Genomic DNA, 23,094 nt, shown 5'->3' on the forward strand with positions numbered 1-23,094 from the left:
GGAAGGAATTTTTTTTCTGAATAAACTTTTATTTGAGGGCATGCAAATAGTTAACAGGAGAAATTCCTTCTTTATAGAAGACTACAAGCTAATAAAAGTAGAAGAATGATAGAATTAGGAAATGATTTTGCTTTGCTTCCTTTTGTTTCATTTTGCAGCACCTAGTCAAATAATGGATCTTGGCAATAAATGTCAGGTGAGAGGCTGTGGGGACAACACAGTGGAGGGATCAAGCTGACAACACAGGAACTCACACATAAATCTTAATGACCATCACTAACATGAAATGATAGCACAATGCTGAGGAAATCCACAGCACCCCCTCTGAAGCGTCATTCCCAAGGCATGCAAGCCAAACTGAAGCAAGTCTCTGGATCTGCCCTTTGGTTTAATAGGAAATACAGCAGATAGATAGAGAAACAAATTAGACAACACCAAATCAGCAGTGTGGGACTTTCTACAGGGCAATTGATCTAATTTTGTCAATAACCGAATGACATGAAAACTCGGTGAGAAAGAGTGGCAGTTAGAGACATAAGAGACTTCAGCGGTACAATCTCTAAAAGTCGTTTGCGGACTTTGGATCCTGATTTAAAAACATCAACAGTTAAAAAATATTTTTGAGATAGCACAGGAAATTTAGAATATGGACTAGACATTAAATGATGACAGGGAATAATTATTCATTTTGTTATTTGTAACAATGGCTGAACAGTTAGATTAAACAAAGAAAAAAATGCTTATCAGTTATATGTGAATACTGAAGTATTTAGGCTAAAATAATATGATAGTTTGGACTTCTCTAGAAACACTCCAGTGAAAAAAAAAGGAAAAAGAAAAAGTTAAAGAATGGATGAAACATGATTGGAAAATTATGGTAATTTTTCATGCTGAATAGAGGGACTTGCGAACTTATTACACTTCTTTTTTTTCAGAGATGGAGTTTTGCTCTGTCACTCACGGAGAGCAGTGGCATGATCATAGCTCCCGGCCTCAAGTAATCCTCCTGCCGTGGCCTCCCAAAGCAGTGGGATTACAACATGAGCCACTGAGCCAGGTTTCTTTCCATTGTTATACTTTTCTTTCAGTTCCTATGTGTGTTCAAAATTTCCTATAATACAAGCAAAAACAGCAGGGTTATTAAAAGAGATTGTTTCTTGTAAACATTAGAACCCAAAATATCAGCTCCACCCACACACTGTGAGCACTCTGTATCGGAGACCGTGGGAGCGGGAGGGAGATGTTTGCTTTTTCTGGGGTGGGATTACAAGTACTGGAAGAAGGCAAAATTTATTCTGATGGAGCCCAACGGGGGGAGAACATCAACATAAAATCAGGTTTCCTGACTCGTGCAGCACGGGAGAGCGCACACCACAGGAGCCGAGAGACATTGAGTCAAACACAGGACTAGACAGAGTAGGTAGAATTTAATGAAGCTGAGCTGGAGAGACTCAAGCACAGCAAGTTTGTGTGCCAAAGAGTTAACAGTAACCCTGGCCTAAGAAGCCGATTCAGGTCCCTCAAAGGAAAGACGAATGTGGACTGTTGTGTGCAAAATTCCCACGTCTAGAGCTCTGCAATTGAGGGGGATATTGAAGCTACTTCTCCATTGGTCAGACTGGCCCATGTGGCTCAGCTCATGTAGACAACAGTTAGATGTTCCATTTTATTGAACTGATTTCAAACAACCAAAGCTTGAGAGAACAAAGTTTCTTAGCACTACGTCCTTGATGATAATTAACAAAGGCAGTTGTCAAAGGCTCACGGTGGTACAATACAGCCATGACAATTGCGTCCCCAGACCCTGCTCTCTTCCTTCTAAAACTCAGCTTACAAATCACTCTGAGGCTCTCTCTCGCTGCCCAGGCGGGCATGAGGTCTCTGTGTTCCCAGAGCCTTGCCTGTGTGTTGGGGTGCCAGAGTCCTCACCACTCCCATCGCCTGCTCACTAACCCGTTAATCTCACCTGCTTCAAGCCCCCCAGGGCAGGGGCTTTTTCCTACTTGGTGCTGGAAGTCCTGATCAGCAAGTCAGTCATGTTCCTCCTTATAGACCATGCCTTATATGAACCCTCACCGCAAGCTGTACAATAAAGTTTAACTGAGAATGAATGAACACATGTGTACCAGTAACAATAATCGCACCCAATGCTCACTGAGTGTTTACTGTTTTCCAGGAACTGGGCTAAACAGCTTACAAGATGTGTCTCATTTCACTATCTACACTAAGTATTTAGGCTCCAAATGGAGCTGGGTATATTCCCAGTTTCGGAGATCTCAGCCCTAAGGGGATAATTTGCCTAGTTCCTCAGAGCCAAGACCCCTCTCTGGATTTGCACACATATTCTAGTAGGTGTACCTTTTTTTTTTTTTTTTTAAAGAAGGAATTGACTGCTTCCTTGTTTTCCCAGAATTCTATCAAATTGATGAATTTTTCTCCTTCCTGTATTTTCTTCCGCCTAACAAATATTTAGCAAGTGTCCACATGTACCCAAGCGAAGCACATTCCTTACATAGAGGAAGGTAAGGAAAGGTAAAGAAAACTGTCTGTGTTGTTCAGGCAGAACTGTCACCACACTCTTCCACAGCTCCTGCCTGCCTGCCATCTACACACACAAACACACATTCAGAGGATCCACTCTCTCCTACAGAGATCCTCTAGTTTCAACTGCGGCAGCCCAAAGTCCTGAACTTTGCTGCCCCCTATTGATAGGCCCAAAGAATATCACTGTTGCTGCAAGGGTTGTGCTAGCAAGTAAAACAAGTTTTTTCACTCATTTTTCTTGTTTTGCTTTACTTTTGAAAACAAATATAGCAAGGTTATGCAATTATTAAAAATATTATCAAATATATAATTTCAAGAGCTATCATATTGAATACGTAATTGCAACTGACACATTCACATCACTTTTGCTTGTACAGGTATAGATATACAAATTAATTCATCAGCATGAGAATTCAGTCTAGTTTTATGATTTGACAAACTCTGATAATTCAGACTTAGCTTTATGATTTGACAAAGCTTGTCAAATTCGCTCGTTAGTGAAACCAGCAACCTTATATTTCTCTATTAGCCTAAATTATTTTCATGTACTTCAGGATTAAAATTTGAACAGAGCCAGAGGCAGGTCTAGCTTCCCTCCCTGGGCCAATCTTGTATGCTTTACACTGGATGTTCCAGCCATAACAACTGCATCCCCAGACCCTGCTCTCTTCCTTCTAAAACTCAGCTTACAAATCACTCTGAGGCTCTCTCTCACTGCCCAGGCGGACACGAAGTCTCTGTGTTCCTAGAGCCTTGTCTGTGTGTTGGGGTGCCAGAGTCCTCACCACTCCCATCACCTGCTCACTAACCCGTTAATCTCACCTGCTTCAAGCCCCACCAGGGCAGGGACTTTCTCCTACTTGGCCCTGGAGCTGGAGCACTGAGTGCCCCCAGCATGATCAGAGCTGTGAGTGTCTGCTGAATGCGTACGTGAAGACGGTAGGGGAGAGCCAAATGAGACAGGCTCAGCCAAGGCTGCAAGTGGAAACTGCAGGAAGAGCACCTGATTCTGATGAGTAAAGAGGGAAAAGCTTGCAATGGATGAGATGGACTTACATCAACAGCACAGGTGAAGAATACTCGGGCTGTATTTTTCTTCAAAGCATTTATAACAGACCGTCATTACTTCTTCATGTGGCCCTTTAATTGGTTAAGTCCCTCTCTGCTCCCTAAGCTGTATGCTTTTAACCTCACACCACATTTCTAAGTTGACTTTCACACCAAGAATTAGCTGAGTCATAAGGAGAGATGTATAGCACAGTCAGGGTGCACCAGAGGCCAGGGAGGGAATCTGAGTTCACAAAAGGCAGAAAAAGACACAGGACTGGATATTAGCTGCAAGGAGGTGTGAAAGGGGTTTCTGAGGTCTGATGTGGTCTGAAACAGATCTTAGGCTCAGTGTCAGGAATGCCTATTTTAAGTCATCTAAGAGCTGTGAGAGTGTCAATCAGCCAATTACCCAGATTTCAGAGAGATGTGAGAATCCTTTCAAGCCGGGTCCCAAATGACCGGCAAGGTCAGCTGGGTACACGGATACATCAAAACCTACCGTGCCTATCTCCCGCTCAATCTCCATTTGCTTCCATTGTCTCTTTCTTTATAATTGGAGACAAAAAGTGATCTTAGCTCATCTAGTTTCCATTTCCTATTCTAAAGATAAGTAAAGTGAAGTAAAAAGCATGATGAGGTGGACATTCAGACTAATACTAGCTAACTTCCACTGTGTGCTTACTCTGTGCAAGGCACTTTTCTAAGTGCTTTATATAATTATCATTTCAACCTGTTACAGGTTCAGTTGTGTCCCTCCTCCCTCCTTCAAAAAAGACATATCGTAGTCCTGACCCAGTCTGTGAGAATGTGACCTTATTTGGACATAGGGACCTTAGAGATTTAATCAAGACAAGGTCATTAGAGTAAGCCTTCATCCAATATGGCTGGCATCCCTGTAAGAGGGAAATTTGGACACAGTCAAACCAGGAGAACGCCATGTGAAGACAGGGACACATGCACATTAACGGCCATGAGAAGACACAGGGCCACACAGACACAAAGGGAAGATGGCATGTGAAGATGGAAGCAGTTAAGTTACGCTGCCACAAACTAACAAATGTCTGTCACCACCAGAAGCTGGAAGAAGCAAGAAAGGATCTCCCCTAGAAGTTTCATAGGGAGCACAGCCTGCTGATACCTTGATTTTGGATTTTCAGCCTCCAGCAATGTGAGAGTAAATCTCTGTTGTTTTAAGTCACCCAGTTTGTACTTTGCTGCAGCAGCCAAAGGGACAAAGGCAGAAATCCCATTATAATGTAAGAGTAGCTCTTAGGAAACCAAAGCTTGAGGTCACACTTAGTTAGAACTCAAATCCAAGCTGTAGGATTCCTGAACCTAAATTTTTAGCTACTACATTTTATTGCTTCTTAGGGACAGATTCAAATCTGACATTCATCCCTAGTGATGAATGAAATATCAGGTAGAACATTCATCCTGAGCTAGCCTAATTCTCTGTAAAATAGGAACAATACCTAAATCCGAAGGCATGTGAGATCCACACAAGCATCATGCTAACATGCTCAGCATGGGCTCAGCACAGTCAGTGAACAATACACAGCAGCTGTCCCTGTTCAAGGTCACGGCACTACTTGGTGGTAAAATCTTGAGTGTCCAACCCCAAAGCTCTGCTACGCCAGTTGGCCCTCTTGTCCTCTTCTCCCTTGAAACTGTAACCTGTGATGAGGCAACGAAGGATCTGCAATGAACTAATGATGATTTAATTCATTCTTGATATACAATTTAGAAGATCCTCCCTCCAAACACCTCCCCCAAAAACCTACCTAAATTGCTTTTCCATTTCTCTAAATGTTTATTTAAAAAAAGTTTTTTTATCTTATTAACTAAAGGATTGTTTCTGCATAATTCTAGGTTTATATCCAAAGCACTGTACTCTATTTCTCATTGCTCCTTTTCCTTACAGTACATCTCACTTCCACTCACAGAATAGAGATAAAATTTCTTCCTTCCATCTGTTAGAAAACAAAAGGTCTCTAAAGAGCAAAATACTTTCATTTAGCAGATAACTACGACAAAATACTTAAAAATAACATTTATTCATTGAATTCCTTTACTGCACATGATCATTTGTTTGATGTATAAAAAGTATTTATGACACAAGTATTAAATTAAAATTAATTTTAAATTTTACCACAATAAATGTATACATAATGTAAGGAAAACTATAGATGCTTTCAGATCACCAGCCTAGAACATATTCTGCGAAGTGGCTAATTCACATTGTATTCTTCTTTTAATACTGAGTTCCATAAAAATGCAAGTTCTTTCATGGTTTGGGTTCTGAAGCCAGTATTCGTTCTTGTCACCAATGAACAGTGTTTTCAGAAAACAGTTTTCTTTGTAAATATTCCACCAATTCACGTCTTGATTTTAGCATCTCAATCTCATGGTAGGGGATCTATAAAGATAGAAAAAGTAAAACTGGTCAAGATCCTTCAAAATCTGAGGCTCCTCTGGCTGTTGGTTACCTTGTTCGTTTCTTACGCGCTTCCCCACAGCAGAATGTAAGCTCCTGCAAGGCAAATATCCCGACCAGTTTCTTCATCTTGGATGCCCAATGTCTAGAACAGCGCCTGGCACTGAGAAGGGGCTTGGCAAATATTTGAGGAATTAATATGTAGAATATGTAAATAAGAATTAAACACAATCTCTTGTTCTCCGGGAGCTCACAACTTGGGTGGCAAGTTAAATTACACAATAAATATAAAAAACAAGCTGTAGGTTGGTGATCCAGTGCTGAGAGGGAGTGGGCATTTCATTAGATAAGGGTGGGGATGCCGACAAACTGCTGGAAAGTAGGTATTCAGAGAGCTGGAAGAGGCAGCAGGGACAAAGAGAGAATGAAGAGAGACAGCAGGAGGCTCCGCGAAGGAGAGAGCCTGCTCAGCTGGGAGCACAGGGGCCAGGTAGTAGTCACGTGCCAGGAGCCTGGCTGCAGGCCAACCATGGAGGGTCTTGAATGTTAAGATGTAGAGAAGTTTTTACTTTATTTTGTAAGCAGTAAAGAAACAATGAAGGCTTCTGAGTACACACTGGCATGATTAGTTTTAGGAATATTCAGCTGGGGATGTGCAAAATGGAGAAAAAAGTCAGCAGATATGAAACCATAGTGCTGCCTAGTACAGACAGCTTAGAGAATTAGGGCAGCTCTCCTTCTCATGCACTGCTGAGTCCTCACATAAGACATTCTTACATTATCTACGGTGAAAATACTTAAAAGGTCTTAAATATTAAGTGTTGGTGAAGCTCTTTATTTTAATGGATTATCTTGTCCATTTTTATTTATTAAATCAAGAAGAAATTAAAACAGAATATATATTCCAACAATTGAGTAAGTCTAACAGCAGAGTTAAGCAGAGCTTATAATGAATATAGGTATGCCCCACTTTTGAAAAATCAAAGCTCTGAAAATTCTGTATTTCAAAATATAAGTCAAGAGATTTAAGCCGAATTAACAACATTGGGATTTAAACTAGACGTAAGATCGGTGGTCCACTGACCCGGCTGGCAGACCAGTGAGCACTGTAAAAGTAAATTAAAATGGAGCCTGTGCCTGAAAAATCCCTGAGCAGACCAAGCTGGTTAGGCCTTGAAAATAACCTTAACTTTGCTTAAAGTGCAAATGTTAAGCAAAATTTAACTTGGGCTATTTCTTGTAAAAGCTTCTACTGGAGAAAAACAGAACTTAAGCTCAACCAGTCAGAAGCATCTCACCAACTAATAATTATATACCTAGGAATCTTCCACAGAATAGTTCAAACAAGGCAGCAAGAAGATATAACTGTAACCAATCAAGTAGATTCTTTGTGTACTTGCATTCTTCCTATAAAAGCCTCCCTCTTGTGTTCCCAAGTCATTTTGGGTTTTGTGCTGTCCAATTCAATAACTGCTATTTGATCAAATTCTTTAAAATTTTACTGTGCCTCAGATTACTTTTTAACAGTAACCTGGAAAAAAAATTTGAATTAGGATTTGCTTTTGGGAAACAAAAAAAATAGGTGAAACTCTACCTGAACAACTTGATAACCAAGTAAGTGTAGGTGTCTTTGTTTAATAGCTTCTTTTCCCAGTAAGTGTTTGCTATTGGAGCAAAACCTTTTTGGACCATCAATACACAGTGCTATCCTGAAAAATAAAAAAGAAGAAAAAAAACTTAATTTTTAAAATAATCTGAAATATTTATTATATATTTTAGTTGCAAAGTTTATTTGGGATTTGGCTATTACTATGTGCCAATATTATTTTCAAATGAATCATGAATTTGATCTTATGAATATTAATGCTTATAAAATATTACAAGGAATTTCCCAACATAGTATTCTGAAATGTAGTATTTTAATTTCCAGAATCATATCTATTTCTTTCACCTTCTTGGGAAAAAGACACCACTGCTTATTAGCCTCAACAAGTCTTGTAATGCAAAAAACACAATATTTTTCTGTACCTTTCATGGATATCTTCATTAACTGTGAATGGCAATACAAATCCTTCTTCATCTAATTTAATTTCAACATCTGGTGAGAGAAGAAAGGAAAAATTCCTCGTGTGATACCCTCACAAACACTATCTTCCTGTATTCATTCCTTTGCTCTGCTTTGATTCCTTCCATATTGCACTGATCAATTGGACTGAAGGCTGCAAAGTAATGACCACAACCAGACAATGGTGAGAATTTTAATTCAATTGGCTTTATGATCAATCAAGTCAGCCTTAAATTAAGAAAGCTCAACAACACTAAACCACAGAATGGTTTCTGAAGTTATCTGGGGTATGACAAGAACCACGCATGCTTTCTCTTTCCCCTTCAATTGGCTTTATGATCAATCAAGTCAGCCTTAAATTAAGAAAGCTCAACAACACTAAACCACAGAATGGGTTCTGAAGTTATCTGGGGTATGACAAGAACCACGCATGCTTTCTCTTTCCCCTTATAACAGGTGGCAGAGATCCTTCAATCCAGACTGAAGAAAACCCTTGAGTTAAGCCATTAGACATCTATGCAACTCATAACGTCCATCATTCCACCTTGCAGCGCCTCCACGATAAGTAAAGAAAGCATGCTGCACCCAGACACCTGGTCTGCGAGCACAGAAGGCTTCGCTGTCCTTCTCCTCTGGTAAACTGCAGTTCCTTTCGTAAAGAGAAGAGAAGTGACCATCTGAAGCCTATGAACTGCTGTCCTTTATGAGAAGGCTTTCTTCTCCTCATCAAGTTAGAAGAACTGTAAGGACAGAGGACTTGGAGTCTCTAGTCAGTGCCACCCAGGAGAAATCTCTGTGATGTGGAAATCGTTATAAAGGCGCTGTCCAATTTGGCAGCCATGAGCCACGTGTGGCTACCGAGCACTTGAAATGTGACTGAGGAACTGAATTTTCTTAAACGTTTAATAATTTAAATTTAAACAGCCACACGGTCTAGTGGCTGCTATATTTGGACAGCGCAAGCCTAGGTTATAGTAGTAGCTAACAATTAGTGAGCATCTCCTATGTTCCAGGTACTATTTTATTTAGTGCTTAAATAAGTCTTTGAGGCCACTATTACTATCATTTTACAGAGGAAGAAGCAAGCAGAAAAAGGTTAAATACTCTGCCCAGGACATACGTGGCTAATATGTGTGACTTAAACCCAGACAGTCTTGATGCAACAGCTCTGCTGCTAACCACCTGCTTCAACTTGCCTTCAGGGAAGGGAACATTCCATTTTGCATTTCCAGAGACCTTCTATTACTTCTAAGTCCCATATATCTCCAAAATCGAACAGGATGCTTAGGTTTAAAACAACAAAACTCCTTATACTACTTACCTATTGTATAACAATAGGGTGTCAACACTTTTGAAGCAAAATATAATCTTGCTCCTAAAAGGTCAATCAGCCCAATCTTCACAGATTTATAAAGCTGAGAATCCATAGGGGTCTCCAGGGAACAGCATGGGGTAACAAATGACTTCACTTGATATTTACGAAGGAGTTTTGGACCCTAAAAAATCGTAAGCGCAAACATGAGAAAGAAAAATAAGATATAAAAACTGAGAATCAATTGAAGGTTACCTAGGTAGAAAAGTTTGATATAACACTACTTTATAGGCATGATACTTTTCCAGGAATTGGGACAGGCATCTCTTTCAAAATGACAATGCAAACTTCTATTGTTGTAGTACAAGTCTAATAGTTCAAAATATCTTTTATATGTGTTTGTACAGTAGTCACTGGCTACCATAAACAGGAAGAAAAGTAAAGAAGGAAGGTAAAAAAGAGTGAGGAGGGAGTGAGAAGAAACATAATAATGCCAACAGCTCAAGAAACATTTTTAGAACTAAGAATTGTCCCAAGGGTTTTAAGTACACACAACTAAAGTTTTCAATACAGATTTAATTTCTCTAATCTGAAAATCCAAAATCCAAAATGCTCCAAAATCTGAAACCTTTTGAGCACAGACAGGCTGCTTAAAGAAAATGCTCATGAAGCATTCTGGATTTCAAATTTTTGAATTAGGGATACTGAACTGATAAATATAATGAGGATACTTTAAAATGTGAAAAAATCTGAAAGCTGAGACACTTCTGGTCCGGAGCATTTTGGATAAGGGACACTCAGTCTGTAATGGAAAATGTGACATAAGTGACATTCCAATTTAGGAAGCAAAGGATAGCAATATAATAAACGATGATGGAAAAATGGTTATTTATTTGGAAAATAACTAAACTTCTGTCATCCATTACACACTCTAATAAATTCCAAGTGGTACAACATGCTGACTATAGTTAGTAAGAATGATTGTATGCTTGCAAATGGCTGAGAGTACTTTTCTTTTTTTCTTTTTTTTGAGACAGAGTTTCACTCTTGCTGCCCAGGCTGGAGTACAATGACGCGACCTCGGCTCACTGCAACCTCCGCCTCCCGGGTTCCAGCGATTTTCCTGCCTCAGCCTCCAGAGTAGCTGGGACTACAGTCGTGTGCCACCACGCCTGGCTAATTTTCCGTATTTTTAGTAGAGACGGGGTTTCACCATGTTACCAAGGGCTGGTCTTGAACTCCACAGGCATGAGACACTGTGCCCGGCAAGAGTACATTTTAAATATTCTCACCACAAAACAAAATGATAGGCATGGAGGTAATACGCACGTTAATTGGTTTGATTTAGCCATTTGATAATATATACATATTTCAAAACAACATGAACACAATAAGTATATACAACTTTTACTTGTTAATTACAATACATATACAAATAAATAAAAATTCAATTTTGCTTTTAGATCAAAGATCTAAATAAAATTTAGAAGATATTATTTTTTAAAATGTTGTAAAATATTCATGCTCTTAAGTTAGATGGGTAACTTGGAAGTCATAAAAGACAGATTCGACTACAGAACATTTAAAAATACATCGTAAGTAATATTAAAAAGTAATGAAAGAGTACAAATCAGGGGAAAATATGTACAACATTTACAATAGTTAATATCTGTTTTACAATGAGTCCTTAAAGACAAACCATCCAACAGAAATAAATTAAGGTGTAGAAAGCAATTCAAAAGAAATGTAAATGGCCAACACATATTTGGAAATATGCTAAACTTCATTAATGCTCATTAATATGCAACTTAAATATATGATATGATGCCCTCTTTCATGTAGCTGAGTAACACAAATTAAAGAGACTACTAACACACTGCAATAGAAGTGGAGGAGACACAGCCATCTTCATTCATTACTGGGGAAATGTGGTATCTGTAACTATTAGGGAAAAAAATTCTGCCATTGTCCATCAAAAATTAATCCAGTGATCACATTTTTAGGAATCTAGTTTATATATTAAAAAAACCAAAAAGGCTCTAGTATGACAGGATTTGCAAGAATGTTTATTATAGCATTCTTGATAGAGACAAAAGTTGCAAAAAACCTCCAAGTGCATCGATAGTAGAATAGTAGAATAAACACCATGAAATATCATGTCTTTCTAAAAAGAATGCATGCGATCTGAATGCACTGGCCTCAAGGGATAGCCATGATATACTGGGCATAAAAGCAAAGTACACTTTGATTAGTCAGTCTCATTCCTTGAAAAGAGAAAAAAACAAACAGCGTTTATGTATCTGTATACATTTGGGCACAGAAACTGCTTTTAATACTATTCCTTTAGAAATGGTAAGAGATTGGGGTTAACTATTACTTATCTTTATATAACTTAGTACCATCTAAGCTGTTTTAAAAAAGGGGTATTTTTCCATTCTTATTACCTTATTTCAAAAATCAGATACTCTAAACTAAGATTCAGAGTCAAGTAGAGAGAAGCAGAGAGAGAATATTATAGTCTGGTGCACTATTTCTGATTCTACATAAGGAATGTGATAGATAATAGGATAAATCTTTATAGGTCTTTATGGGAAGAGCAAACTCTAGGTAAACTAAACTCTACTAGATAAAAGTGAAATTTCTGGCTTGGCTTAACAATGTACTGTACTTGCAAATAATTTAGGTATTTGTGCAGTCCAGACATTCACACTTTGATAACAAACAGCTATGGGAAACCTAGTAGTAAACCTAGTAGTAAAACCCTGTAAAACCTTCAGAGAGAATGGAGAAATACTGTAACTCACATGCCTGCAGCACTTAATAAAACCTCCTAAGAAATCTTACACAGCAGGAAATTGTTCCTTCAAGAGCAAGAACACGAAAATGGGGTCAATTTATCAAAGAAAAGCCTATCTGGTGGCAACTAACTCCAAGTAAATGAAATTCTGCTTTTTCAGGAGGTTATTGAGACAGATCAAAAGCAAAGGAACTTAATAGGAAACTATCCACAGGGAAATAAAGCCACATACAGTTCATGTTTTTACCTTATAGAAAGGGCATTCTAGGACTGAGGTTAAGAAAAGTTGGGTCAGTCGTGCCCGACTCAATCTGTCCAAATGAGATTCTTCACCTAAAACAGAAAGCATCCCGGTCACAGTTATGTCTGAATTGAGGTATGTATGAGAGAACATCATGAACATTCAACATCAATTTACACACTCCAGACAGAAGTATTGTACTTTTAAATGACACTATGAAATGAACTTGTTAGAATTAATTCTGCCCTTCTCTCGCCACCAATGAAATTGGCTTCCAAGAACCCAAGCTCCTAGCTACTGAGTACAATTAAAAGAAAGAAAATATGTTCACAGAATTAGTGGACATTTCCTTTAACTATGGAGTTCCGGAAACATGTGGGTGGCCTTGAATCGAGATGAACAATGCCATCCTCTCAAAAAAAAAAAAAAAAAAAAAAAAAAAACAAAAACAAACAGATACACTTGCTCACTCATCAAAAGTTCTAACATGTTAATGTGGCTATTTCCACTACCATCACCATATCTCCTTAGAATGCTGCAATTTCTCAGATAAGGCAAAAGTCAGTTTATCTGAGACAGCTTTCCTCCCTTTATACGATTTCCTAGCATGCTTTAACTCTGTGTTTATCCCAATATCTGTCAACTTCAGGTCTCATCTTCAGATCACTACGGAAGAAAAACTAAAGGCAACACACTGCCTTTATATGTGACTTGAAACCACTGCCAATTCAAAGGTTAACTTTTTCCAACTGTCAGAATTTATAACCAACTCACCTTGCAGCTGTTGAAGGAAAAAAGGGTTGAATATTTTTGCCATAAAGTTGACTGGATGGCATTCATTAAGTGAACATGAATGAAGAAGTTTCAATAATGTTTCGGGTGGAAAATGATTGAAATGAGTGAATAGCACATTTTCCAGCGTTCTAAATAAAGCAGAGGCATTTGGTGGCAAATAATGGAGTTTCCCAAATGGTTCCATTAATGCAGAAATCTGACTAGGTGAAAATTTTTCTGATTGGCAAACAAAAGTTTCTGCCACTGCATTGAGGATGGGTTTTGAAAGAATCCGTTTTCTACTGCAGTACTCCATGACTCTGCAGACAACTTCAGGATCCAACGTGAGGCACACCGCAGCTACACGATACTCTAGGGCTTTTGTAAAAAATCTGTCATGGTACTCAAAATACATGAACGCCTCCAAGACTCTCCTAAGCTCCTCGTTAGTGAAATGTGGGACATGCCTCACGACATATCTGCCCAATTTTATAATCAGAGGAAATGCTTGACTTTGATCAAGAACCACCAGGGCAGTGAGCATTTGGCTAATCAATTTAGGACTCAGGTTGGAAACTATTGAAAGGGAAAAGTTGTTTATCTTATTTAAAAATGTTTGGTGTTCATCCACTTTTTCAGCACATGCCTGCAAGATTCTATAAAGGGCCACAATATCCTCTGGGGTAAATGTTTCCAATTTTTCACCTTGAAGTTGATTTATAACCAGTTCTAGTGTCACACAACCTGAACTGTGCAGTCTAATCAGACTCTCCCCAAGAATACAAAGATTGCGAACTTCCAGGCCACCTTTTTTGAGACGATTTTGGCATTCTGCCACCAGGTTCAGTAACAGGCTACTTTGAGGATCCACATGCAGCAGAATCAGAGCTTGCAAAGCAGTCACCAAACTAGTGTTTGACAGCTGTGAGGGCTCCTTTTCCAACTGAAAGCATAAAGCTTGAAAGATGCTATTCTCCAGTATTTCTTTTGGCAACCCTTGATCACCATCCTTTTTTTCCACTTCACAAATTCGTTGTAAAGCTCCTGCTGCCATAGTGTCAGGCAGGGTTTCCATCGTGCTTATAAAACTTAGCACTTCTTCTGATGAAGTCAAGTTGCTGAGTCTCTTGTAAAACGTCTGACTCTCCCCATTTTTAACATTTTGTTCAAGCCTGACACAGTCAGATACTTGAGAGAACACCGGCCCACTGAGTGGATGAAGGTCATTTCCATTTTTCGAATTAAACTTTTTACAATGGGCATGATGGAACCTGATCCTGAAAGGCTCAGATTGTTGTGAACAGAACCAAGGGCACAGATACTCCTTGACTACCTTGTGAACATTATTTAGAGGTTGATTTTTCAAAGCAGCCAGAGCTCCATGCATCCGAAAATCAGATAAACGATAAAGGTTCTTCCTCAAGGTGATTAATGCCATGCCATCAGATTCTCAATTTGATAACTAAATTAAAACATTTAAAAAGACAAGATTAAACACATTGAGAACATGATTGACCCAACATCAAATGTTGAAACTACAAACGAGCACCAGGAAAAAAAAAAAAAAAGGATGGATAACATATAAATACCAGAGGAGCAAGGTCTCTGCATCCTAGAGTTAGAAAAGTGGCTGACATCCAACAATAACAATCACTACTACTTGCTAAACACTTTCTATTAACTTACACAGATTAAGTACCTTTACCATCATTTTACATGAGGTAGAAGTTGAAGAACAAAGTTACTTTGCCCAGTTTATGCAGGTGGTTAAGTGGCAGAGCTAGGGTTCAAACTCAGGCAATGTAGCTCTTAAGGGTGGCCCTTAAATGTTGGTTGAAGGAAGAAATTGCATTTGAATAGAAATCAAACAAAGAATAGGAAAAGTGGATGAAATTACGCGAGGTTAGAGCAAGGCAAGGGTAAAAACGCGCTGGAAAGGCCCTAAGCTGTTGGTTTCCCCTTGATGTCAGGAGACAGGGTTGAAGGAAAGGGTCTACTTCGGCAATGGAAACAAGGTAGGAAAAGAAAAAGCACAACATAGATCAGTGAAGGGAGAAGGTGTGGCGGTCAGTCCAGATCTAAATACGCCGCGGGGGCATTTGGGAACACGAGTGTGCAGGACAGACAGGCGTGATGCCCCGGGGCGCGTCTTCCTAGGAATGAAAGGGACCCGCGGGCCGAGCACCCCCAAACTCGGCGCCCCGGGGACCTGCGCTGAGACACGGGCAGGGTGGCGCAGCTTGAGGAGAAAGCCGATAAGGTCTGTTACACCCAGCCGGAGAGCCCGCGTGGACACCTACCGACCTCTGCCCGCCAATCACTCCGGGTGGCCGCGGAAGCGCCTGGGCGTCGTGGGCCTCCGTAGTAAACCCGGGGCGGGACGGGGCGGGAGCACGACTCACAGCCGCGCAATGTGATTGGCTCAGGTCCCCTTCGGAACTTCCTATTGGTCCTAGGTACCGAGCATGGGCACTACGGCAGTGCGCACGGGTGCAGCGTTGGTGGAAGTCGTGCTGTGCAGGTGTGTCCTCGGGTGGCGCGGCGTAGGTAAGCGCGCTGGTGGCTACGGTGTCTGGATTCCGGCCGCTAGCCCCGCACTAATCCCGAGGGAGAGGCGGCCCGGGGTGGGGAGCGGGGGGAGGCAGCCGGCTTGCGCCCATGATTCCCACGCCCCTCGAGCTCCGGGGGTCGCCGCGGGCGGGGGCTCGGCCTCAGGCTTGGCTTCGGGCTCGGGTTTGGTCTTGGCCTTGGTTTCCCCGGAAGTGCGTCCCGGAGCTCGGCGTCGATCTCTGCGCGGGGGGCTCCTGGGTGATGTGGGGCCTCTCCGCCTGTTCTGCCTTTGGTTCTAGGCACTTTCTAGGACTAGGGAAACGCACTCGGGGACGCGGGGAACGGGGGAACGTGTCGGGTTGGGGCGGCGCGCTCCGGGGAACCGGGGATTTTCCGAGCGCCCACCTGGCGGGACGCGGCAGTGAGCTCTGCCCACCGCCTCCGCGCCGCCCCTGGGGCTGCTGGGGCTCGGGTCTCCCTTGAGAGTCGTGGGAACGTGGTGCCGGGTTGTGGGGCAGTAGCAGGGCTGAGGGGTTGGTTGATCCTGGGAAGTCCTCAGGATGTGTGTGTTTCATGGGAAGTGATAGAAATTTTAGCTGTAGTAAGATTTTCATCATCGTTTCCACCGTTTTCTGTGAGCTGTAAATGTGTAGTGTTTTCATATTGTTCATTTACTCTTTCAGATAACTTGTCGAGTACCTGCTTTGTGCCAGGTGCCGTTCTGAGCGGTTCATTCACCAAAAGCCAGTATATTGGTTTGGATTTCAGTTTAAATCTGTCTCCACAAATTGACAGCCCACCAGTTTTAGCCATTAGATGAGTATGGAAAAAAAAATCTGTGAGTGCCGTTTGTTTTACTACTGCTTATCTCTTCAGGAAAAACATGTGTTAGTAAAATGTGTTAAGTGGATTGGAAATATTTTTTCTTTATATGCACCTGTATGTAATATGCCCATATACTCACATATTTTTGATTTCCATTAAATACAAAAAAGGTAACTGATGTGCTTCAGTTACCTTTAGTACTATGATTAGTTTGTTTAGCATTAGGATCAATTAGAAACCAAGAACCCTATCATTTAAATATAATTTTTGCTTTTATATTTTTTAAAAAAGAGGACACCAAAAGATATTTAAGACTGTTGGGAATGATACTGTGCCTCAGGTTTGTTCAGGTTCTTTTCTTGTGCCACATCCTTTTCCAGGTAGGTGGTAATAGTCTCATTTTTAGGATAAAGGAGCTGTGGTACAGGTCATCTGGGGAGATTGCCTACGGGATTGCACTTAGGAACCACAGATTCAAGCCCAAGTAGTTCCGAGCCGATAATCTGATTTCTGAGCCATGGAATTAGAGTTTCGTTCCTACACTCTCCTTAATTTGATGAATTCTTATTTAAGTTCATTTAAGATTAGTGCTAAAAATAAATTTAGAAAAGGCTATTTCATATTACGTTTGGGTATTGTTGCATTGTTTCTTAAAGATTGAGGGAGAATCAATACCTTTAGGTTGTTACTATTTCATTAAAAACAAGATCTCTCTTTTTTCCCCCATTTTTCAGTTTCACTGTTACATGTCTTGAAGTGATGAGGAGGTTTCTGTTACTATATGCTACACAGCAGGGACAGGCAAAGGCCATCGCAGAAGAAATATGTGAGCAAGCTGTGGTCCATGGATTTTCTGCAGATCTGCACTGTATTAGTGAATCCAGTAAGGTTAGAGCTGTTACAATGGATTTTTACCGTTTTGTGCTTTGAAGAATTTTGGTTGGGAAGTGATGTTTATGAAAAAATAAAGGACACTAAATACCACCAGATAGTCCTTGTTTTTTAACAGAAATTTATTTGTTCAGTGGTATGGTAAAATATCACCAGCATTTTTTTTTTTTTTAATACAGAAGTGTGCAGTTGAATTAGACTAAATGGTCTCAAAAATGGAAACAAGTAACAACTCCTTAACTGTAAATGACAGAAGTAGCATATGCAGTGTCTATTTCACAGGGTGGCTGTGAGAACAAGCGAGATGTGTGTTTGCCTGCTCAGGTGTGCTTTCCATCTGTTGAATCTCAGTGCCCCATTTTTTTCCCCAAAAGAAAGGCCTTGCCGTTCGTGTTAGAGTTCCTCCTGATCAAGGACCGCTTAGATTCTTTTGTGAAATAGAATTTAAAGTAGTAGTGTAAGGATCTGGAAAACACTCGGCTGCTTCGTCAGGGACTAGTTGTTTACGTTCAGTCTCTGCAGAAGTTCCTACCTTAGGGTATTTGCAACTTTACAATCTTGTGTTCTTTTATTTAGTTTGCTGCCTCCAGATTATACTATTTCAGACCATTCAGGTGATAGCTGTTGGCAGGGGCTTTATACCACAAGGTGATTTGCCAGCCACTAAGCGGTTAAAGGTCACTTCAACACTTCAGAGACTGCCCTGCCAGTGCTCTCTCACTCAAGTGCACAACCCCCTCTGACCTTTCCTGAGACTCTAGTCCAGAACACTAGATTGTGTGCAGCTCAAGTGAATTATAAACCCAGCTCATGGAAGGAGACTCACCTAGTTCCTTTATGCAGCCCTGCCATGGTGACTCTGGACACCAGAGAAAAGGGAGCTTCTTGGAGAAGACCACCAGTCAGCAGACTCTGTCATTTTGCAATAACTTCAGTTCACATTGCAGTGCCACATGATGAAATACCTGAATCTGTTACTTTGGACAAAGCCAAAGCCATCAGTATCATAAAACTAGTCCTGATTTGGCCCCTTGTGGTTGACGTCAGTAAGGTGATCAGCAGGTGTTTTGACAGTCAGATGAATGGTGAATTTTTTTTTTTTTTTAACACCAAGTTAGTCATGCTGTGTGTCCTCCCTGGCTGATGGTTTCCTCTAGCTGTTCATAATCTGATCTCCTTCCTAGTTCACATAGTCCTTTTCAAGATGACTTGACTTATACAACTTTGTATGCAGAGTTTAACACACAACTTATATAGAGTTTTGGAAGCATTAAATGCCTTGGTAAAAAGTTAGCTCAAGTCATTACCTCTTTTATCAGCATGAAAAATAAGGTGAATTATTTGGAGCCAAATTAGATGGTGTTCATGGGCAGTAGAGCTTGTGGAGTCCTTATAAGTAAGACAAAGAAGTGCTCTATTTGAAATATTTAAATTTACACGAGAATGAGAAGAAACTTGATTTTGTAAGAGTTTATAGCTCAGCTTATAGCTAATGATATTCTCAGAGCTAAGACAGTGAAATGCTCTATTTGAAATATTTAAACTTACGTGAGTATAAGAATAAACTTGATTTGTAACAGTTTATAGCTCAGCTTATAGCTAATGAAATTCTCAGCTCTCGGGAAACCTGAGGGAATGAGGAGCGGTTCTTGATAGCCAGCTCCCTGATTTAGAAGGGGTAACACTTTTAATTTCCCAGTTTTAAAATGCCCTGTTGTCCCTCTGCCTTAGTGTCACATGCAGTACACATGGCAGGTTTTATATTCTGCTGAAGATTTCAGAGCTGTGCTGTGTTTATTGCTTTCTTTCTTTACCACAGTATTCTACTTGTCGCTTCCTTGTCTTGCCATTCTAATCCTGCGTGCTTATATATCAGTTCTCTCTACTTCTGAGTCTCCCCATCCCCATTTTAACACCTCTTTCCTTGCTTTTTTTTTACTTTCTTATGAAAAGACGTTTCCACCCAGTTAGCTGCTGTTCCTCGTTGGCAGCTCATCACGGTGCCTCATTTTGGCTCTTAGCAGTGCTGATTTGCCTTGCAGATTAGAGCTCATGTTAATGTTTGGCCCATGACTCGGTGGCAAAGAGTTGACTATATCCTATTTCCTCTGATTTTTCTAAAACTGAAGGACCGGACTAGATGGAAACCTGGGATGGGTCCTGTCTGTGCCTTTCTGGTCCCTGCCTCTCGTACACCACGTGAAGAGAAAGACATGTTAATCCCCTAACCTCTCGATGAGCATCAACAAAACAGACACATGGTTTCCATGAATGACGTCCCGCATTAGGCAACTTGATTAAGCTGAGAGCACGTAGTCACTGGACTGGTCATCTCAAAAAACCTGGCAAGGAGGAAAATTGAAATACAAGACAGGAAACTAAGCTGATTGCTTTGCTGCTGTGTTAGATAAAAAATGCATGCAGTGTTAGGTCCCTGACTTGATGTCCTTGTTTTGTAGTATGACCTAAAAACCGAAACAGCTCCACTTGTTGTTGTGGTTTCTACCACGGGCACCGGAGACCCACCCGACACAGCCCGCAAGTTTGTTAAGGAAATACAGAACCAGACACTGCCGGCTGATTTCTTTGCTCACCTGCGGTATGGGTTACTGGGTAATGGACGCTCTCTTCTGATCTTACTATAGTATACTGTTGTTATCTCTGGTATCTGAGTTATCTTTCAGAACTATGAAGTGTGATCATAGAGGTTTTGTCTTTTTAATGTAAATATTATATGTATGTATATATAAATGTATGTAATGTGCTACCTTTTCTAAATCTTCCCCAGACTTAACCCAGAGCCACACCTCTGCAGAACCTCTTGAGTAGCATTTTAATTAAGGGTGCACCTCAGATGCAGCCATGAAACATTTTCAGAGTAGCAGTGGCTGGGCCTCATCCTAAACCTACTGAAACAGTCCTTGAAGAAGCAACTTCTCAGGCCATTCCTCTGTTTAGAAAAGCAAAGCAAAACAAAACACTCCCAATGATTTTGATAACTTCTCTAGGAACAATTCTCCCAGAATGAATGATTTTCATTCCCCAGCTACACATCAGGATTAGCTAGGGGAGGTTTTATTAAATTCTATGACTTAGGCCCACCTCCAGTGATTCTGATGTAATTATTCCAAGGTAGGGCCCTGGCGTCGTTATTTTTAAAAGCTCCCAGGTGATTCTAACGTGTATCCCAGGTTAAGAAAAACTGATCTAGGACTCTGTGAACCATAGTTTTAAAATGTTAAAGGATCAGAAGGACCAGATCACCTCAATATGATACCAGAGGGAAATTGAGGGTCCGCACTCCTGACTTGTGACCTATATTGTTTTTTTTTTTTTGAGGATTATTTTTTGGAGAGGATATCTGGAAAGGATGGGTTGAGTATAATAAATAACCGATTAGAAATTTGAGATTGTAACCCTGGCAATGATCTATCATATATAACATGTTCAAGAGAGTATTTCACAGTATTTATGATTTTTTTTTTACCTCAAGTTTTTATACTTTCCGTATTTTCAGAGAGAGAGAACACGTACTTGTTTAAAAATCCAGAAAAGACAGGAGCAGAAGCCGATCCCATTGTTCTAGTCAGTGTTAGGCCCGAGCGTGGAACCACTGATTTCTCACCCTTTTGTAGAGAAAGAACATGGAGGTGACTCCTCAGCTGAGGAATTGAAGCTCTTTTTTTTTTTTTTTTTTTTTTACCGTGAGACGTAGAAGCAATTCTTAATTTCCCCAACACAGAAACATTTATAGCACATCGTTACTGTGGTTATTTATATGGCAGGTGTACCTTTCTATTATCAGGAGTCAGCAAACTCTGTCTGTAAAGGGCCAGATAGTAAATATTTTAGGCTTTGCAGGCCTACTCAACTCTTGCTGTTATAAATAATATGTACACAGATGGACTCGACTGTCTTCTAATAAAACTTTATTTACAAAGAAAGGCGGTGGGTGGTATTCGGCCCAGAAGCTATGGTTGGCTGACCCCTGCTCAGTATCAGAAAAAATGTACGGATAACAGATATTGTGGTTTTGCAACCCGTCTGATCCTTGTTTTAAGATTTCTGTATTTTTACACATAGTCAAGGAGATGAAAATGTGAAGTCTTTTCTTTCACCAGTGGCCAATAAATATTTTGTTTCATTATATCTGGTACTTTTATATTGTAAAATAGAAGAAAACTGCCTGCATGCGTAGTATTACTCAAGGAGAATAAGATGTGAGGCTGTGCATTATTAATCCATTCAGAAGAGCATGGAATAGTATTATTTTAGATATTTTATTTACCTATTCTTTATGTCCTTAAATTTAAACCTTATTGTGCATTAATTATGTATTTGGGCTCTTTAGGTCTTGGTGATTCAGAATACACTTACTTTTGCAATGGAGGGAAAATAATTGATAAACGACTTCAAGAGCTGGGAGCCCGGCATTTCTATGACACTGGACATGCAGATGACTGTGTAGGGTAAGGGCAGTATTCTCTGTTTATTCCAATAAGCCCTCTGTACATGATGAAAGTTCATTTATAAAACGTGTTGGCTTTTCATTTAACACTGAACTTTTCCTCATGTTTTATTTTTGTTAGCTTTTTTAGCTTTGGGACCCAAGAGGGTCAGCCAGAGCTTGATTTACCTGTTTTGCTGATTTTCTTTTGTGTCTGTCTCACCCTTCTCAGTGTATGCTAATGGCAAGAGTTAGAAAACGTACCCCAGTACAGATATCTTTATTTTAAACAGTGTAGGTATTTGCAGAAATCAGCTTGTTCTTTAGCAACTTGAATCGTGCATGCCCTTCTCCTTGCCGTGCACATGGAGCCTTTGGATCGGGCTCTTTACATGGAGGGAGCCTGGTGAGCCACACTTCGCCGTTAGAGAACGTGGGTCTGTGGGCCTTCACTGTAGGCTGCATTGCTTGGCGTACCCTTACCCTCTGAATGGCCATTTGCCACCATGCCAGTCAAACGTTTACAGACACATACTTTATCTTTTCATTACTTTTATTCTTGTTTTTACAAGTCAGTATTTCACCCGGTATGGCACCTTTCAAATCATCCTGATGTGTTTATTCAGTGGTCTTACAGATACTGTCCTATAACTTACTTAGCCTTTAACTATTTTAGCCAGATAATAGCACACACCCTTGATTTTTTTCTACTACGTCCATGTATTAATTTAATTTTCTTTTTTTTTTTTTTTTTTTTGAGGATTATTTTTTGGAGAGGATATCTGGAAAGGATGGGTTGAGTATAATAAATAACCGATTAGAAATTTGAGATTGTAACCCTGGCAATGATCTATCATATATAACATGTTCAAGAGAGTATTTCACAGTATTTATGATTTTTTTTTTACCTCAAGTTTTTATACTTTCCGTATTTTCAGAGAGAGAGAACACGTACTTGTTTAAAAATCCAGAAAAGACAGGAGCAGAAGCCGATCCCATTGTTCTAGTCAGTGTTAGGCCCGAGCGTGGAACCACTGATTTCTCACCCTTTTGTAGAGAAAGAACATGGAGGTGACTCCTCAGCTGAGGAATTGAAGCTCTTTTTTTTTTTTTTTTTTTTTACAGACGGAGTCCCGCTCTGTCGCCCAGGCTGGAGTGCAGTGG

General features: G+C 40.2%; 2 protein-coding genes across 3 annotated transcripts in view; one reads left to right on the forward strand and one right to left on the reverse strand.

Annotated features, from left to right (window-relative positions):
- Positions 1–5,629: 5,629 nt before the first annotated feature.
- On the reverse strand, positions 5,630–15,576 carry FASTKD3 (FAST kinase domains 3). Its single transcript, XM_011940966.1, has 7 exons — positions 15,518–15,576; positions 13,218–14,679; positions 12,450–12,535; positions 9,415–9,589; positions 8,057–8,126; positions 7,623–7,737; positions 5,630–6,010 (listed from the first exon to the last, which is right to left on the reverse strand). Exons 2-7 carry the CDS (start codon positions 14,653–14,655, stop codon positions 5,915–5,917), a joined length of 1,980 nt encoding a protein of 659 aa, XP_011796356.1. The 5' UTR covers positions 14,656–14,679; positions 15,518–15,576; the 3' UTR covers positions 5,630–5,914.
- Positions 15,577–15,652: 76 nt separating this feature from the next.
- The window catches only part of MTRR (5-methyltetrahydrofolate-homocysteine methyltransferase reductase), a 31,987-nt gene continuing 24,545 nt past the window's right edge, over positions 15,653–23,094 (forward strand). Inside the window, exons 1-4 of one of the 2 annotated variants that reach the window (XM_011940967.1) lie at positions 15,653–15,738; positions 17,327–17,480; positions 19,943–20,096; positions 21,835–21,952. In XM_011940967.1, the coding sequence (XP_011796357.1) occupies positions 15,683–15,738; positions 17,327–17,480; positions 19,943–20,096; positions 21,835–21,952 (482 nt within the window). In that variant the 5' untranslated portion in view covers positions 15,653–15,682. Of the gene's footprint in view, positions 15,765–17,326; positions 17,481–19,942; positions 20,097–21,834; positions 21,953–23,094 lie in introns of both variants that reach the window. The other variant, XM_011940968.1, reaches the window with a different exon arrangement.

Source organism: Colobus angolensis, unplaced genomic scaffold, assembly GCF_000951035.1.
Source record: "Colobus angolensis palliatus isolate OR3802 unplaced genomic scaffold, Cang.pa_1.0 Scaffold196, whole genome shotgun sequence".
Lineage (NCBI taxonomy): Eukaryota > Metazoa > Chordata > Mammalia > Primates > Cercopithecidae > Colobus > Colobus angolensis.

Excerpts from the sequence above, each read along its gene's own strand:
- FASTKD3 (XM_011940966.1), bottom strand. The coding sequence starts at position 14,655 with ATGGCATTAATCACCTTGAGGAAGAACCTTTATCGTTTATCTGATTTT. Across the intron at positions 8,127-9,414 it reads ACCCTATTGTTATACAATAG|ATGTTGAAATTAAATTAGAT; the intron begins GTAAGTAGTATA and ends TTCTCTCACCAG. Across the intron at positions 7,738-8,056 it reads AATGAAGATATCCATGAAAG|GATAGCACTGTGTATTGATG; the intron begins GTACAGAAAAAT and ends TTTATTTTTCAG.